The sequence below is a fragment of the Tiliqua scincoides genome, chromosome 8 (genome assembly GCF_035046505.1).
Source record: "Tiliqua scincoides isolate rTilSci1 chromosome 8, rTilSci1.hap2, whole genome shotgun sequence".
Taxonomy (NCBI): Eukaryota; Metazoa; Chordata; class Lepidosauria; order Squamata; family Scincidae; genus Tiliqua; species Tiliqua scincoides.
The window spans coordinates 20702223-20716844 of record NC_089828.1 but is presented as its reverse complement, the minus strand read 5'-3'; the positions used below and the strand labels follow the sequence as shown (position 1 = coordinate 20716844).

At 47.1% G+C, this 14622-nt stretch overlaps 1 protein-coding gene across 1 annotated transcript in view; it reads right to left on the bottom strand.

The window, feature by feature from the left end:
- Positions 1 to 14622, bottom strand: part of HMG20A (high mobility group 20A) — a 71099-nt gene that overhangs the window by 17088 nt on the left and 39389 nt on the right. Inside the window, exons 4-6 of the mRNA XM_066635032.1 lie at positions 14284 to 14496; positions 8903 to 9035; positions 8228 to 8259 (exon numbers count right to left, since the gene is read on the bottom strand). Coding sequence (XP_066491129.1) covers positions 8228 to 8259; positions 8903 to 9035; positions 14284 to 14496 — 378 coding nt within the window. The remainder of the gene's footprint in view (positions 1 to 8227; positions 8260 to 8902; positions 9036 to 14283; positions 14497 to 14622) is intronic.

Genomic DNA, 14622 nt, shown 5'->3' with positions numbered 1-14622 from the left:
GTTTTATTGTCCCACCTGTGCACAGCCTAAAAATACAGGGAAATTAACAAGAATGCAAGCCAGGAGGTTTGGGAAGCAGAACTGCTTGCCAGAGGTCACTCTTTCAAAGGACAACTCTGTCTTTAGCATCACTGACATCCTCCACTTTCATTCATCACTGGCATGTAACTAAAATGGGAGCCTAAGGGTGAATAAAAGTGTGATGTGGGAGATCAGCAATCACCTGACCTTCTCTCTAATTAAAGCAGCTGTAGCCGATTCAGATTTTGATTAAAGCAATGGCACAGGAAAGGGGCGATTTAACCCTTTCCCCAGGCAATTTTGCTGGTCAAAACTGCCCCTCCCCAAAGCTGATATTGGCCCCAGTGGGGAACATATATTGTATAGGTACCTGTGCAATGCCTAATTTTTCTCCCCAGGGGGCTGATAGCTGCTTCAATCAGGACAACATCATGAGAGATGGGGGAGGGTTAAAATCCACTTTCCCCCAGTGATGCTGCTCTGATCAGAATGGAAGTTCCTCTGCAGCAGCTTTTAAATGGGAAAAAAACACACAAAAGATCAAATATCCCAAAAGCTGACCAAACGTATATATTGAAAGCAGGATAAACAGAGCATTCTGTTGATTTCTAACATATAACTGGAGAAAAGCAAACAAGGTAACATTAGGAGGTACAAAGGAAAACCAGTTCCAATGCTGATGAAGGAAAAACTGTGCTGACAGAGGTGTAATTTGTCAGTAAATGCTGGATATGAAATTTAGCATGACACCAGGTGTAAAAAAGAAAGCAAGTTCTTATCAGAAGTCTGACCCCCAGTGGTCAAAGATTTGTGGTCATTTTTATGGGTCATGAAATGAGAAATCTTTGGATTTGGTTGGAGGATCATTTTCCTAATTTTAATAGACAGCCCCAAGTTTAGTTGGTTGCAGAATTAGCCTACCTGTATGAGCATCCTGAGCAAGAATGTGATGTGTGTGCTTTTCTACAGGTGGCAAAAAAATGGCATGTGTTCCAAAAAGGCATGCCCCAAACATTTTGTGCAATATTGTAAGAAATCTCATGTACTCTCAGATTGTGTGATAGGGCTGATAAAATGTCCTGGACCAACTCTGCATCACACACACCCATATACTTCCTCTGGGATATGCATACAAATGCACAATTCTCCTTTCTACAAGTTGCTCTGGGATACAAGAAAGGAGAAAACGTCTCTGTTCCTTTCTCTCACAAAAGCTGCCTGTCCTGGTAAAACCAACTCCACACATGACAAATGCAGCTCTTCAGAGAAATCTTGAGACACAACTCTAATTGATCATTTCCACAAGAAAGTTGCAAGGAACCACTGAGACAACCATGAAACTGAGAAAAAGTTGCTCTTTTTCTAACCTATGGGGTCCATGATTATTCTTATCCTGGCATGGGCAGTTGCTTTGTTTCACGCCCTGTTTATGCTGTTCGGTTGTCACTCTCAGATACCAACACAAATGATAGCCCCACCACTACAGCCTCAGTTCAGCCAAGGGATGCACCATGGACACTGGTGCAACACTTTGCCAATGTACCTTCAGTTTTGGTGCAACTACTGCTGGTGTAAACCCCCAAACAGGGTAGAGATGTGGGTGGGGTGAGGAGTCCACATGTGCCAATATCCTAAGCCCCCTCCAGATGACAACAAATCTCTACTCCCTCCATCCTGCTTATTTCCCTATAGCAGAGCATAGAATATACACTCTGCTACCCTTGCCTGTTCTCCCCAATTTCAGGCCTTTCCCCTTACTCTACAGAAGTCAATGAAGCACAGTTGTCATATGGATTTCTATGGCAGGAAGGGGGTTGGCAACAAATGATACATAGCAACAGAGAGGTAGAGTGTGCCTGAATAGAGATCATATGTCTCTAAGGGATGCTGGAGAAAGAACAGATGAAATAATAGATTAAAAACTAACTTTCTGTTCCACAAATTTTTTACAGGTCCCAAAGATTACAAGTCCGGCCTTGTTATCCATGGGGAATCTGTTCCAGGACCCCCATGGATGCAAAAAATGGTTAAATCATGATTAAACACACACACACACACCTTGGTCCCTTTAAAAACTGCCTCTAGCTACCTCCCCCATCCTTCCTAAACACTTCTATGATGCATCCTGGCATGATCCAGAGCCAGGGAGGGGCCTCAGTGCAGCCCAGAAATTGCTTCTGAGAGCACCACAGACTGCCCTCCAGCTTGCTGCACTAAGTTTTTTTTTTTAAACTTGTTAAACTGTTTTTAAAAGGGACTTTAACAACATAATGTAGATAGCCATAGACAACCTTGTTGAGTCAAATCCATGGGCTCTGAACCCGCAAATTAAAAGGGCAGACTGTACAAAATGGGGTTTGTACAAAACTGTTGAAATAATATCTCATTCATTACACAATGTCCAAAACAATAACGGGGAATTCTGGCATTTGTGGTATGCATTTGTAGTTATAAAGGACAGAATAAGTTATTCTTTGTTTGCTAAGCTGTAGCAATCCTAAACAAACAGCAACATAATAACGATATAATTAGGCAACAGAGAAGTAGGACATTTTCAGACAGCTAAAACATCTTGGTTGCTTGAATGTGTCAAGAAAGTCAACCCACAAAAGCATACCAGGCAGCAAACTCCTATCTCCTGCTTTTGCAAGCACCATGGCCTTTTGTATCTGAACACCTTGGGCTTAAATGAAGTGTCAAACATGATTTGGGGCCAAGCAAGAAAGCTAAGTGGTTAAGAGCCTACAAGGGAATTCTGGCAGTTAAAGCTCAGTGCTTCATATCGGTGACTGCCTCATAAAGGGAACTTGGCTGAGGTGAATGGACAGCCGTTTGGCAGACAGCCAGGAGAGACAACAGCTCTTTGGAACTTCAGAAAAACTCTATGTGTTTGCTTGAGCAAACTCCAAGACAGTCGCTGTATGTTCTAATAAAGAACAAGCTGAAGCTCCAAATAGGATAATAATAGGTAGCTAGAAATACACAGACAACACATAAAAGTAGGGGAGAAGGAACACACACAAATCTGGAAGATACAGCAGCAAGGCAAGACAGGATGCCAAATGCCCCCTTATTCAGCCACTGCCACTCCTTGCATTCAAAAAAGGAAGAGAGGAAAAAGCAAAAATGCAAAGGAATGAAAAGGAATGGGCTGGAGTCTTAGAGATGCTCTAGCCCAGGGGTGTCCAAAGTTTTTGGCAGGAGGGCCACATCAGCTCTCTGACACTGTGTCGGGGGCCGGAGAAAAAAAGAATTAATTTTACATTTAAAATTTGAATAAATTTACATAAGTTTTCATGAATGAATATATTAAAGACGAACTTATATGAATGAATGAATGAAGGTCTTGCAATAGCTCAAGGTCTATAAAAGGCCTTGCACAAAGCAAGGCTGGCCTTTCCTTTGCTGCCTCTGCTGCATCACAGACATGAAACAGCAAGAAGTGGAGGGAGCCCTCATCCCACAGCTCAAGTGAGAAGTCAAACAGTCACCCTCACGCTGCGAGCAGTTGCATCGGGCCAGTGCGGGGTCCAACAAATCTCTGGAGGGCCAGAGGCTCATTGGAGACTGGGGGCTTCCTGAGGGCCGCATTGAGAGGCCTCGAGGGCCGCATGTGGCCCCAGGGCCGGGGTTTGGGCACCCCTGCTCTGTCCTCTTCGTGCACTGGAGAGGACACTCCAACTTCACCATACAGCGTCGGCACAAGACGAGAAGCAGCAGTTGCCGGTTATAAGTCTTCGTTCGATTGGCGTAGAGCGTGACGCCAGGGGCTGCTTCTGACACTTGGCCAACAGTCTGAGGCTAAGAGGCAAAGAAGAAGGCCCATAGCCAGGGAGACACACCAGGGACAGACTGCACTTGCTCCCAGTGTGGAAGGGATTGTCACTCCCGAATTGGCCTTTTCAGCCACACTAGACGCTGTTCCAGAAACCACCTTTCAGAGCGCGATACCATAGTCTTTCGAGACTGAAGGTTGCCAGCAACTGCTCTAGACCACCAATCTCCTTCAAACATCCCATTCTGTTCTCCTGTTTCTTTTCAAATCCAAGGAGCAGGAGAAGGAGTAGCAATGGTGGTGCCCCCCAACTTGAGAAATTGCCTCACGCAACCGATGGGCCAACCTAGAGGAACATCAGAACTGAAGAGACACCAGGCTACTCTGGAAAGTTTTCCATAACAGTAAACATATAGGAAACATAGTATCTTAAACCTGTGTTTGGGGAGACAAACACACACAATTCTCCACATGCAACCTCTTCTCCCCACTCTAGTCAATCATGGAACAAGGAAAAGGAAAACTCTTTGAGGAGGAACTGTAATTCCCATACATCTGGTATGTAAAATACCAAGGAGGTGGCAGTAATACAATTTGAGCCAGCCTTAAACAGATCCTAGGAAAACTGGCATTACTGAGGAATGGACAACAAATGACTCAGACCAAAATACTGGGAGGAAGAGGACTATGAGTTGTTCAAGCACTGACCCAAGAGTCCTCCAAGAGCAACCTCCCCACCCCCAAGCATTTAAGCAATTAAGCAAGATTGCTCAGGCTCTAAAAGGCAGGGAAATTTTCTTAACGGAAGAATGGTAATGAAAACCATCAGCACTCTTCCATTAACGCGTACATTACCCCAGCATGTAAAGGATCCTCTTGGGGGCTCCTATGCACTTAAACCACTCCAAGGCTCACTTGTGGGATTAGAATCATACGGATTTGATTACCACTTCATTGCAAAAGGGCTAATTTGTTCAGGCTTAGTGTCATGGTGTCATTTATCATAAATTAGAAGAGAGACACACAAAACTGATTGCTTCTATCATTGTCCTTAAATGGATATTTCCACTGAGTGACATTCTGGAAAACAATGAGTCCAGTTTTCAACACTGGCCCTAGTATTAACTAGAAATAAACCCAATCTTGATTATTTAAGTAGATATACGGGGGGGGGGGGGGGGAGAGACAAGATTTTCCTCTCTCTGTTTGATAAATGTATCTAGTATTGTTATTAAAGAACATTTATATACTTCTTTTTAACAAAAGCATTCACAAAGCAGTTTACAGAGAAAAATCAAATAACCAAATGGGCTCACAATCTAAAAAGATGAAGAAACATCAGCAACAGGCTCTAGAAAAGACACGGCACTAGAATGAAGAGGAACAGTTACTCTCGGCCCACTAAACACAAAATGAGCACCACTCAAAAATGTGTCTCTCTGTCCAGTTAGCAGGAGAGTTAGCAAAATTGCCAGTTTGCCCAGAAGATAGTGTCCTGATCACCTCAAATTTTGAGGAGCTCCTTGTCAAATGATCAATTTTTAATGCATTTCACTGCTCCTTGAACAATCTACCCTTGACATGATGTACATGATGGAAACATGATGAACATGATGGAAACTGTCAGCCCAAGCAATCCAAATGTTTGCCTGGGGCAAATAATCTTTCTAGGTGCATTGGGAGCTGTGTTTCCACTCTAAAGCATTTACATTGCATGAAATCGCCACTCATCATAAATATATCCCCTGAAGGCAAAATAAGGTTGCTGAAATTCATTAAGAGTTCTATTTGTATGCAACAGAGTCACTGGGAGATTCCAGAGAAGAGAATACTTGGACAAAAAAGCCTACTAATGAAAGGTGGTAATGCAAACTAGAGAGAGGCAGAAAAGAACATCAAGACATGACCTGGAATTGAGGGGATAGGATTTAATAAGTTGCCTATGGAAAAAGATGACAATTAGCAGGGACAAGAATTCCAAACTTACTGTTTCAGACTTAAAACTAGTTATTTATTCTTACATCTTTTGTAATCTAAAATGGATCTGGACCAAAAGCCAAATTAAAACTGACCTTTGTTGCCTGCTCCAGGAGGAGGCCTGTATACACACATGCACATCAGAATCAGTCTTATTCCAAGTCAGACTGTTGGTCAATTCCACTCAGTTTAGTCCTCACACACTGACAGTGGCTCTCCAGGGTTACAGACAGGGATCCTTCCCCACCCCACTAGGAGGTGTAGGGATTGAACCTAGAATTTTCCGCATGCAAAACAGCTGCTCAATCACTGAGCTGTAGCTCTGTCCTTAGCACTGTTTACAAAGGAAGAGTCCAAAAAATCTTAAGGACCAAGACTTTTTTTCAGGTTCCATTACTTGGTAAATACAAAATCTGTACACTGCTCATGTTAGTCCCTTTTAGGGGGAGATACTTGATGCTGCTGAAGATTACTGCTGCAAGAAATCTGTAGGTCAGGCCATATTACGCTTCTTCTACTCAAGAGGCAACTCTTGCGTCCCAGCAGCTCTGCGCATCTTCAACGCAAAAACTGTGGCTCAACTTCTCTTTGGAATTCAGATTTGGCTCCCAGCTTTTAATCAGGAGGTTGAAAGGGTTCAATCTATCTTTTTATACAAAATTCTTGGCCTGGCCTACTGTGTTCCATATGAGACCTTATGCATGGAGGCAGGACAATATAGGCTCAAGTATTTAGCATGGACCAATTTGTTAAATTCTGGCTCAATGTTGGCTTTAAGGCAGGACAAGCTCCCCTCCTTCAAGCATTACTTGCCGATTCATGGCAATCCACTGGCTTTCAGCGTTTTGTTCTAAATTTTGTTTTGTTTTTTGTTCTAAAAATTCAATCTATTGGCCTTCCACTGAACATCCTGGGTAATGAAATGCTAAATAAGACTAGCTTGAGCATTATGCACAGACTATGGGACATCAAGAGTCCGGAAGTTAAGGCAGCAGCTAATAAGAAATGCTCCCCTCTCCGGATGCAGTTATCCGGTCCTTGGTAAGCGCACTAAATATCTGCATTTGATATCTGACCCTCAGGCCCGGTGAGCACTCACACTTGCCAGATGCAATATGTTTCCATTGCTTGAATTGAAGCCAGATTCAGGCGCCATCCTCAGATTTCCACTATATGCTCGTGTAGTCTGGGGGCTATTGAATCTCCAGGACATATGGTATTGCATTGCCCTCATTATAAGGATACCAGAAGCATGTTTTTAAATTCATTGCTTGGTCTTCCGCATGCACGTGATGAGGTAATTTTGCACCTGTTGCTTGCTTCTACTGATGAGCAGACTATATACCAACTGGCCAGTTTCCTGTATGCCATCCTAACTAGACGCAGATCCACTTTTCTAACATATCCCAATGATTTTATTTCTTAGAAAATGAGTCTGTTTTGTGTGTGTACTTGTGCACACCGGTATGCTCTTTGTCTGTATGCTTAATAATGCCTAATAAAGGTGTCTGAATCTGAAATCTGTAGGCCTCCTGAAAAGATACAGGGATGCGCAGCCTAATCCTAAACTTCCTGGCACCCAGAGAAACAACAGTGCCAAAATGGCAGCCATTGTATCCTATGAGCACCAGGAAGCTGCCAGAGGTCTCCTTGGGTGAAAGGGATGTTCATCCCCTTCCCCCAAGTAAGGGGGCACAGGCCCCACAATGGGGCTTTTCAAGTCTGCGCCAGCTATTTTCTGGTGCAGACTTGGGAATCTCTGTGTCAGGCTTTTCAGCCTGACACGGAGGATAGGATGAAGCAGAGCAGGCCTCCGTTGGTCCCACCTCCCTCCTGGACCAGTTCCTCCCCCAACCCTGCCCTCCCCCTGCCCTGGAACGCTTCCCCCCTCAACACTTGTGCCGACGGCCAGCAATATTTTCCCCCAGTGCTAGGCCAAATGCCACTGGCCCGGCACCTATGCACCTTCCTCCAAAGGTGCTATAAACATGCTTTATGGCACATTTATGATACCGAGAGCCAGTGCTGGAGATCAATGACAGTACTATAGGCCTTTAAGATTGGGTCTTAAACCACAGCCCCTGAATGTGCACATGAGATACTACTTCATATGATTTCATATGTCTCTTTGAAATCTGATTTCTTATATCTTTTAAACCATCTTGTGATGCTAATAGCAACATTATACAAATATGTAACAGTTTTTTATTTGCTCTGTAGGCTGCTTTGTGAACTTTTTTGCTGAGCAGTTTTATATATAATGTGAATTATTATTAAGAATATGTATATAAGACAATTGCATTGACTTTTTAAGAATTGCATTTTCCTGGCATGCAATTATTTAGCCTGTTCCACCTGTGAGAATTAGCGACCCATATGTCTCCTGGACCCCCACTTTTTAAATTATTAATAAGAGTTAGCCTCTTATGCACTGGGAAAAATCAAAGTATTTACCTCATGGTCATGGGCAGCTTGGCGTGCTCCTTCTGAAACAAACAAAAACAGCAAATAATCAAGAGTGAGAAGCAAAATGAATTCTGAAGGGAACAAATTGGCTGAGAAGCCCAAAGGAGCATTCCACTCTATATAAAGCATGGGAGAAGGTGTACAAGTTTGTGGAAATTACGGTTTTCCCAATTTGCACCTACTGCAGGACAGGGACATACTGCATTCCCCATGTGAAGTGTTTAAACCTCTGTAGCAAGTAGTTGGTTGAGGCAATTCTTGTTTTAAACCATAAAATCCAATCTTTTTCCACATTTTTATACCACCCTTCCTCCAAGAAGATCAGGGTGGTATACATAATTCCTCTCCTCCTTTTGCCCTCAGAACAACCCTGTGGTGTAGGCGAGGCTGAGAGATATTGACTGGCCCGAGGTCACCTAGGAAGCTTCATGGCTGAGTGGGGACTGGAACCTGAACCTTTGAGGTCTTAGCTCAACTCCCAAACTACTAGGTATAACCTGCTTTAAGCCAAAAAAAAAAAAAAAAAGGAGAGGGGGTTAAATTAAATGAAAGAGCAATCACAGGCTGCAAAAGGTATATAATAGCTGTTAGTGTAAAATTTGACTAGTCATGTTACAGTATTTTAAGTAGTACTCATCAGGAATATACGTCTTAATTTAATACCTTGTCGATGTGATTTGCCTTTTTGTCTGTCCTGTGCTTTCCTACTAAAGACTTTATAAGCCTCAGTCTTCTGGTACTGCTCCAGTTCCCTCATGTAACGCTCTTTATCTCTGTCAGCTTCATCAAGGTAGCGCTGTAGCAAGAAAATAGATCATTTTTTGTCTAGAACTTAGACCAAATTAAATAGGCAGAGGAAACCTCCAATGATCCCTGGCTAAGGAGAGAGTATGAATAAATGAAAACTGACAGTAACTGAATACCAAAGATCTGAGCACCTGCCTCCTTATGTCCAACTGCAATTATTAAGATCACCTGAGGATCAACTAGCTCTTCTGTACAGCTCTGTGCCCAGGTCAAAACACATGGAAAGGCATATGAGGAACTGGGCAGGAGGTGTGGTCGAGAGGGTAGAGCCTCCGTCTGCCTGAAGATAACATCCACAAGGTCGCCAGTTCGAGGCCACCGGCACCATGCGACCTTGGAGCAGCTGACAAGCTGAAGCTGAGCAATTCCATCTGCTCGGCGCGTGGGAGGATGGAGGCCAGAATGTGAAGCCAGATTGGAATGAAACCCCTTGAATGTAGTAGCTGCTGCTGCTGCTGCTGCTGCTGCTGCTGCTGCTGCTGCTGCTGCTGCTGCTGCTGCTGCTGCTGCTGCTGCTGCTGCTGCTGCTGCTGCTGCTGCTGCTGCTGCTGCTGCTGCTGCTGCTGCTGCTGCTGCTGCTGCTGCTGCTGCTGCTGCTGCTGCTGCTGCTGCTGCTGCTGCTGCTGCTGCTGCTGCTGCTGCTGCTGCTGCTGCTGCTGCTGCTGCTGCTGCTGCTGCTGCTGCTGCTGCTGCTGCTGCTGCTGCTGCTGCTGCTGCTGCTGCTGCTGCTGCTGCTGCTGCTGCTGCTGCTGCTGCTGCTGCTGCTGCTGCTGCTGCTGCTGCTGCTGCTGCTGCTGCTGCTGCTGCTGCTGCTGCTGCTGCTGCTGCTGCTGCTGCTGCTGCTGCTGCTGCTGCTGCTGCTGCTGCTGCTGCTGCTGCTGCTGCTGCTGCTGCTGCTGCTGCTGCTGCTGCTGCTGCTGCTGCTGCTGCTGCTGCTGCTGCTGCTGCTGCTGCTGCTGCTGCTGCTGCTGCTGCTGCTGCTGCTGCTGCTGCTGCTGCTGCTGCTGCTGCTGCTGCTGCTGCTGCTGCTGCTGCTGCTGCTGCTGCTGCTGCTGCTGCTGCTGCTGCTGCTGCTGCTGCTGCTGCTGCTGCTGCTGCTGCTGCTGCTGCTGCTGCTGCTGCTGCTGCTGCTGCTGCTGCTGCTGCTGCTGCTGCTGCTGCTGCTGCTGCTGCTGCTGCTGCTGCTGCTGCTGCTGCTGCTGCTGCTGCTGCTGCTGCTGCTGCTGCTGCTGCTGCTGCTGCTGCTGCTGCTGCTGCTGCTGCTGCTGCTGCTGCTGCTGCTGCTGCTGCTGCTGCTGCTGCTGCTGCTGCTGCTGCTGCTGCTGCTGCTGCTGCTGCTGCTGCTGCTGCTGCTGCTGCTGCTGCTGCTGCTGCTGCTGCTGCTGCTGCTGCTGCTGCTGCTGCTGCTGCTGCTGCTGCTGCTGCTGCTGCTGCTGCTGCTGCTGCTGCTGCTGCTGCTGCTGCTGCTGCTGCTGCTGCTGCTGCTGCTGCTGCTGCTGCTGCTGCTGCTGCTGCTGCTGCTGCTGCTGCTGCTGCTGCTGCTGCTGCTGCTGCTGCTGCTGCTGCTGCTGCTGCTGCTGCTGCTGCTGCTGCTGCTGCTGCTGCTGCTGCTGCTGCTGCTGCTGCTGCTGCTGCTGCTGCTGCTGCTGCTGCTGCTGCTGCTGCTGCTGCTGCTGCTGCTGCTGCTGCTGCTGCTGCTGCTGCTGCTGCTGCTGCTGCTGCTGCTGCTGCTGCTGCTGCTGCTGCTGCTGCTGCTGCTGCTGCTGCTGCTGCTGCTGCTGCTGCTGCTGCTGCTGCTGCTGCTGCTGCTGCTGCTGCTGCTGCTGCTGCTGCTGCTGCTGCTGCTGCTGCTGCTGCTGCTGCTGCTGCTGCTGCTGCTGCTGCTGCTGCTGCTGCTGCTGCTGCTGCTGCTGCTGCTGCTGCTGCTGCTGCTGCTGCTGCTGCTGCTGCTGCTGCTGCTGCTGCTGCTGCTGCTGCTGCTGCTGCTGCTGCTGCTGCTGCTGCTGCTGCTGCTGCTGCTGCTGCTGCTGCTGCTGCTGCTGCTGCTGCTGCTGCTGCTGCTGCTGCTGCTGCTGCTGCTGCTGCTGCTGCTGCTGCTGCTGCTGCTGCTGCTGCTGCTGCTGCTGCTGCTGCTGCTGCTGCTGCTGCTGCTGCTGCTGCTGCTGCTGCTGCTGCTGCTGCTGCTGCTGCTGCTGCTGCTGCTGCTGCTGCTGCTGCTGCTGCTGCTGCTGCTGCTGCTGCTGCTGCTGCTGCTGCTGCTGCTGCTGCTGCTGCTGCTGCTGCTGCTGCTGCTGCTGTTAACTGTTCAAGCTGCATCCTCTGAATACAGGTTGAACCCAATCATTTTCTGTATAAAGTCATCTTGTCTGAACCTTACTTGTGAAGGTTAAGATAGTGTAAGCTACTATGAGTACACCAAATTTTATATCTCAGTGGACCCAGGCTTTCAAGTATAGTTACTTGCCCTGTTCCTTTATGATGGGGTCAATTATAAATATAAAAAAATCGCTCCCCAACCCAAAAAACCCAAGTGCATATGCACATAAACAAATCACATCCCTATCTGTATATATGAGATGGATCAACCACATAATTTTAACATTCATAACCATGATGTGTTTAAATATAGTTCTAAAGAAATCATACCACTGTTGCTTGGAGCATTCTGTCACATTTGTTAATGAACAGAGTTTGGTTGCAGAACACTTCAAAGGGAACTGTCAACATGCAATGAACTCAGACAGCAGTGGAGTGTGTAGTGCCTTTTCACATAAAAAGTTTCCCTTTCCTGCTTTGACACTAGCTTCCTCCTTTAAACTAGCTTCTGGCCTTACCCCTTACCCCAGTTTGAACTCCTGCATGTTGGAGAAATTGAGAGAACTGGACAAGTATGGATGACAGTATTTTCTAGTATTTTCTCAAGACGGCAGAGCTGAACGCAAATAATTTAAATGCCTCTACTTTTATCTGTACAAGAGGGCCCCCATATCCATGGATTCACTTATCCGCAGATCGGATCTAGGGTCCCCCCAGCACACGCACCCCCAGGTGCATCCCCTCCAAAGACAAGGTGAGTTCCGAACCCCTTAGCTCTGGAGGGGCCTCTGAGCTCAGGAGAGGCTGGAGATGGAGATCCTCAACTCTGCTGAGCTCAGTGGTCCCTCCAGGCCTCTCTAGTGGAGCTCCCCTTGCCTCCAGAGGAGGGGTGGCCCCTGGGACTGTGGGATGGGCACCTGCCCATATCTGCTATTCGGGGGGGGGGGGGAAACGGGTGTTCCAAAATGGAATTCCCATTGATAAGGGGGCATGCCAGTATATCCATACAGTATAAGTTCTAAAATGGTTAACTACATTACTGGAGGAGAAGAAAAAAAAAGCAAAAAAAAAAAGCACTGAGCTACAGAGCTCAGAAGATTAGCTTCCTGCCCTAGCAGAGGCAGGGCTGGGTCTGGGTCAAGAAGCAGGATGCCCTCTACAGCAGAAGGCAACAATGCTTTGGATTGGCCCTGCCTCTTAATGATGGGAAGGGCATCTCCAAAGGGTTAGGAATGCCCCCTTCCTCTACCAGTGAACTCTATGATCCAAGAGATCCCACTGAACTTCACTGAACTTAAAGGAGAGAAGATGACCAGGAAAAAAGGCATTGCTTGTGTGTCAGCCAGTTATTTTCCCTCCCTCCTTTTACTTCACCGAATCTACTCAGAGCATATTTATTCAGAAGTAAGTCCCATTATAATCAATGGTGCTTTCTCGCAGGAAAGTGTGGATAGGATTGAGGGCTCATTCAGTTTTTAAGTTCTCCTTTCCACTTTCTCATGAGTCCCTTACACTACCATTCACAAGAGATTTCCAAAGGCCCCACCTATCTAAAGCCCAATCCTGAGCTTCTTAGTGCCCAGTGCTGCAGCGATGCCAAAATGGTTACTGCTGCATCCCAAGGGGCTAGGAAACACCGCCAGGGCTACTTAGACTAAAGGTGCTTATGCTTCCTTACCCCGTGTAAGCCCCAGGCATCCCTGAAGGGTCTCCTCGGATCTGCACTTGCCTGAGCAGGCACAGATTTGAGGAGGCCCATGTTGGGTCTCCTGGGCTGGGAGATGTCCTGACACCATCTCTGCCCCCTCCCACCCCACTCCCTCCCCAACATGCCATCCCCCTGCCCTGGACTGCCTTTCCCCCCTGCCCAGACTTACCTCTCCACAGCCCAGTGCTCACCCAGAGCTCTGGGCGGCAGTCCTCTGCCTGCTAGCCAGTGCTGGCCCAGCAGGCGCTTCTGCTGAGCCAGGTCTAGCACTGACCTGGCACAGTCTGTTGCAGGTGTGCCTTACAGCATGTTTGCTACAGTGCATGCTGGCACTGGGCTGGCACGCATCACTCAGGATTGGGTCCTAAGCAGCTTGACCTCATTACCTCCCTCCTGTAGTTCCACTGCAGGGTCTCCAGTAATGAGGCTGAATGCCATACTCCCATTACTTCTTCCTTTTGAGCCACAGCTTGTGCAACTCAGACAGGCTTGGAGATTCACTTCCCTCACCACCAGTTCACTGCCCCCCTCTCTGTCCTTAGTTTGACATGCAGGCCACTGGCATTCAGAGGTATGCTAAACTGCATAGGCTGAGGTCAAACCAGACAGATCTAACAGTGTGGAATGGCACAGGGAATAAGCCAGCAGGCCCCTGCTCACAAACCCCATTCTGGGACAGATTTATTTATTTGTTTTTAATTAAAACTGATTAATGAAGCAAGTCTCCTCATTTAAAACCCTGGAGAGCTAAGCTCTTTCTCTGCCACTAACAGCCCTTCTCACAGCAGATTTTTCTCAATTGTCTGTCTGCATCCTGTTCTTTCACACATAACTGTCTTTCTTTCCTGAAACACCACCCACACTGATGAATCTAAGAAATAAAGCACTTCAACTTAGTCCTTTGGTTGACCATTTCCTTACATGCATTCTTAGCAGAGAGAAATGCTTGCCCTGCCATACTACACATTTCCTTCCCAAAGATCTAAAGAATGTCGTCATGTTGTACACACAATATAGACCAAGCCCACAAAATATGAGAATATAGTTCTTTCAACCCTTCAAGTGGTTATTTGAATACACTTCCTGGAGCATTTCTAGACAGAAGCTTACAGATTTTTCACGTGGCCCTGAGATCAAGATGCATGAAGCTCTCCCTAGCTAAGCAAATAAATCGCCATCAATTCCGCAATAAAGATAGATAACTTGGTGGTACCCGTTTCTCCTCAGGAGGGAGTTTACTCCATTCATTGCCCAGCATCCTGGTAATTTCTGGAAATGGAACTTCAGGTCTCTTTGCTCGAAGCTGCTCCCTCCGCTCATTCATAAACCGCACATAACCTGTTAGGGGAGACTTAGGAGCGTTGCTGTCCCTTAAGGGTTTCTTCCTCTTTCGACCTTTGGACCAGCCTCCTCTTTTTGTTCTTTGCTATAGAAGGGGAGCGAGAGAAGAAAATGCATTGTTTTCATTCATGAAAACATTCATTGTTAAACCTACATTAGCTTCTAAAATGTGTCCATATATGTGGCTTTAGCACAAACATTCCACTAGTGT